This window comes from Condylura cristata, unplaced genomic scaffold, assembly GCF_000260355.1.
Source record: "Condylura cristata isolate star-nosed mole 26May11 unplaced genomic scaffold, ConCri1.0 scaffold00013, whole genome shotgun sequence".
NCBI classification, from domain to species: Eukaryota; Metazoa; Chordata; class Mammalia; order Eulipotyphla; family Talpidae; genus Condylura; species Condylura cristata.
The window spans coordinates 708,997-712,348 of record NW_004567114.1 but is presented as its reverse complement, the minus strand read 5'-3'; the positions used below and the strand labels follow the sequence as shown (position 1 = coordinate 712,348).

At 69.6% G+C, this 3,352-nt stretch overlaps 1 protein-coding gene across 1 annotated transcript; it reads left to right on the top strand.

Moving 5' to 3' along the window:
• The first annotated feature begins 6 nt into the window (after positions 1–6).
• TRMT61A (tRNA methyltransferase 61A) lies at positions 7–3,342 on the top strand. Its single transcript, XM_012724476.1, has 3 exons — positions 7–203; positions 297–655; positions 2,099–3,342. Exons 2-3 carry the CDS (start codon positions 325–327, stop codon positions 2,389–2,391), a joined length of 624 nt encoding a protein of 207 aa, XP_012579930.1. The 5' UTR covers positions 7–203; positions 297–324; the 3' UTR covers positions 2,392–3,342.
• Positions 3,343–3,352: the final 10 nt, after the last annotated feature.

Genomic DNA, 3,352 nt, shown 5'->3' with positions numbered 1-3,352 from the left:
GCCCGCCCGCGGGGCCGGAGAGGCCCGGCTTGGGGCGACCTCACTGCCCATGCCTGCACCCCTCAGGCGGCTGCCGACGGGGGACCGGGCGGGAGAAGGGTGGTGAGGGCGCCAGGGCCGGCTCTCCGCGTCCTGGGACTGCTTTCTTCTGCCGCCTACAGGCAGCGGCCTCTCCGTCGGTGTTCGGGCTGCGGGCAGGCCAGGTGCAGGCTGCAGGCTGCGGGTGGGGCTGCACAGGCGCCCCAGACACGCACCTGCCTGGCGGGCCTTATTCGCTCTTGCCCTTCACCTCCCAGGTCCCTGCACCCACCAGACTGCAGCACCATGAGCTTCGTGGCGTACGAGGAGCTCATCAAAGAGGGTGACACGGCCATCCTGTCCCTGGGCCACGGTGCAATGGTGGCCGTGCGTGTGCAGCGTGGGGCACAGACCCAGACCCGGCATGGCGTCCTGCGGCACTCGGTGGACCTCATCGGCCGCCCCTTTGGTTCCAAGGTGACCTGTGGCCGCGGTGGCTGGGTGTATGTTCTGCACCCCACGCCGGAGCTCTGGACGCTGAACCTGCCGCACCGCACCCAGATCCTCTACTCCACAGACATTGCCCTGCTCACCATGATGCTTGAGCTCCGGCCTGGCTCTGTGGTCTGTGAGTCTGGTGAGTCCTCTAGCGGCCTGAGTTCTGAGAAATCGGCAGGAGGGCGGAAGCCAGGCCCAAGGCCCAGACAGCCTGTGGCTCCCTCCTGGAGACACAATCCGCTACTCTCCTTGTTTAGCAGAGTCTTTGAGGTGGCTGGCCACAGGGGACCAGGGCAGAAGCTAGGAAGCTGACCTCCAGCAAGAGGGATGGCGCTGGACCATCACCATGCCCAGGTGGTGAGCCATAGAGGGTCTGGCCCAACCTGGCGCTGACCAAGGTGCTGACCATCACTTCCCAGGCGGTTGAAGAGAAAGGGAGGAGCCTGTCCCAGCAGTCTGACTGCGACTGCCTGGAGTCCCAGGCCGAGGCTCAGCCCTGTCCTGGAGGGAGGCTCTGAGGTGGTCACCCCCACCAGGTGCTCAGCCACCGTCAATGACTGTGAGCACCTGGTCGTTCAGCCCGGGGTCTGGGCTTGGGTCGTAGAGCTGGAGTCTAGCCTGCGCAGACCCTGCTCTCAGTGCACGCTACAAGGACTGCAGGCCCCGAGTGGGTGGGACCCGACAGAGCCCGCTGGGAAGCCCCTCTCAGCACTGAGGCCTCAGGGGCTGCCTGCAGTGGGCGGGGCCTCCCAGCCAGCTCCACCCCCTGCTAGGGTTGCACCTGCAGCGAGCACCTCGGGCTCCTGGGGCCATGCTCTGCCCAGTGTGAGGCATGACCAGTAGGCACGCCTCTGGACGCCTCTGATGCAAGTTCCCAGTAGGAACCATGGATCAGCCCTGAACAGCCCTGAGTCCTGCTTTGTGGGGGACAGATAGCCAGCGTTGGTAGCCTAGGGCCTCTGGTTACTGGGAGGCTCCTAGACTGGGGCCTGGTTTGAAGGGGACACAGAGGTGCCTTCTCCAGCGGGCACAGCCAGGGGCCTCGCCAAGGAGGCGACACTGAGGAGGAGGCAGCTCCCGAGAGCCGGGACAGCATGCTACCAAGGAGCGTGCACAGGCCCCGAGGTGGGGGCGTGTGCCAGAGGGAACAGAAGCAGGAATGAGGTCGGGAGGCCGGGGCGGCGGGACCGGGCCTGGTGGTGGCGGGGTGGGCGACGTCCACTTAGGCGGGGCCCTGCAGGACGGGGTCCAGGGAGGGCAGGCAGGCAGGGCTGAGGAGGAGCGGCTGTGCACGGCTGGGAGGGGCCACAGGCGAGTGCAGCCAGGGCAGGAGCGAGCCGTGGCCAGTTGGGTCCTGCGTCGGCGGGGGAGGTGAACAGGGCGAGGGCAGGCCGCACCCCGGGGGGGGCGCAGCGGGCTGGGCGTGCAGTGCCGTGGCCCAGGGGCCCGGCCCCGCCACCCCGGAGGTGGGCGGAAGCAGGCGGCTGCCCGGTCTGGGCCAGCGGCTCATGCTGGGAGTCACCTGAGCGCCTGACCCTCGCAGGTCCCTGCGGGGCACTGGACTGACACTGCCCACCCGCAGGCACCGGCAGCGGCTCCGTGTCCCACGCCATCATCCGCAGCATCGCGCCCACCGGCCACCTGCACACGGTAGAGTTCCACCAGCAGCGGGCAGAGAGGGCCAGGGAGGAGTTCCAGGAGCACCGGCTGGGCCGCTGGGTGACCGTGCGGAACCAAGACGTGTGTCGCAGTGGCTTCGGCGTGACCCACGTGGCAGACGCCGTCTTCCTGGACATCCCATCGCCGTGGGAGGCCGTGGGCCACGCCTGGGACGCGCTCAAGGTGGAAGGTGTGTGGGGGCTTGGGGTGGCCTGAAGCCCAGTGGGGTCAGCAAGGGTGGCTGTAGCCAGTGGCCCAGGCCCAGTGGGCCTGAGGAGGGCGGCCTGGGCTGCTGGGAGCAGGGTCAGGGGCACAGAGAGGCTTGGGGGCCGAGAGCTGGAGGAGCCGGGCCTGGAGGGCGCCAGGCCGGCCGTGGCCCCGCCCTGCAGCTCCCCACCCCCAGTCCAGAGGTGGGAGATTCCTGAGGCGCTGGGGAATGGCAGCCCCACCAGCCCCTTTTAGGGAAGACAGGCGGAGGCGAGGTTGGCGCCCAGCCAGAGAGGCCCTGGGTTTTTCCCTTTTCTGGAGAAGGAGGCTCAGCTGGAGCAGCAGCCCCTCCCCCCAAGCTGGAAGGTGCTGGGGAGGGCAGTGGGGAGGGCAGATGCGGGCCGGGCTTCAGCAACTGGTCAGTGACCGAGGGTCCTCTGGGGCCTGGCCCTGTCCGCTCTCTGTCTTGGACTTCCGGAGCCGGGTCTCTGCTGAGCTGGCCTGTGACCTGCGAGGGGATGCTGGCTTCCGGCTTCGCCCCTGGAACCGCGGACCCCCTGGGGGCACCTCCAGGCGCTGCCAGCCTCCCTGTGCCCTCCCCCGCCTGAGCCTGGCCCAGGGAGCTGTGCCTCTGCCCCCTTCTGGACCTGCTTGCGCTGGGTGCAGAGGCCTCTCTCGTCGCCACCCCGCTTGCGCCGGCCCCCGCTCTCCAGGCCACGCACAGGAGCGCCTCGCCTGCCCACCCACGTGTCCCTCGGGCCACACCCGCTGCAGGGCTGTCCCCTCGGCCGGGCGCAGGGTGGTCCAGGCCTGCCGCCCTCCTTGCCCGGCCCCAGCGCCTAGGCTGCCGCTGCCGGCCCCGCTGGGGGTGCCGGGAAGGGCCCGTCGACATCCACCCCGCGCCGGCCCGCGCTCCTCAGAGTGGGCTCCCCTGTCCCGGGAGCAGCGACAGCCTCTGACTTCCTGCGCC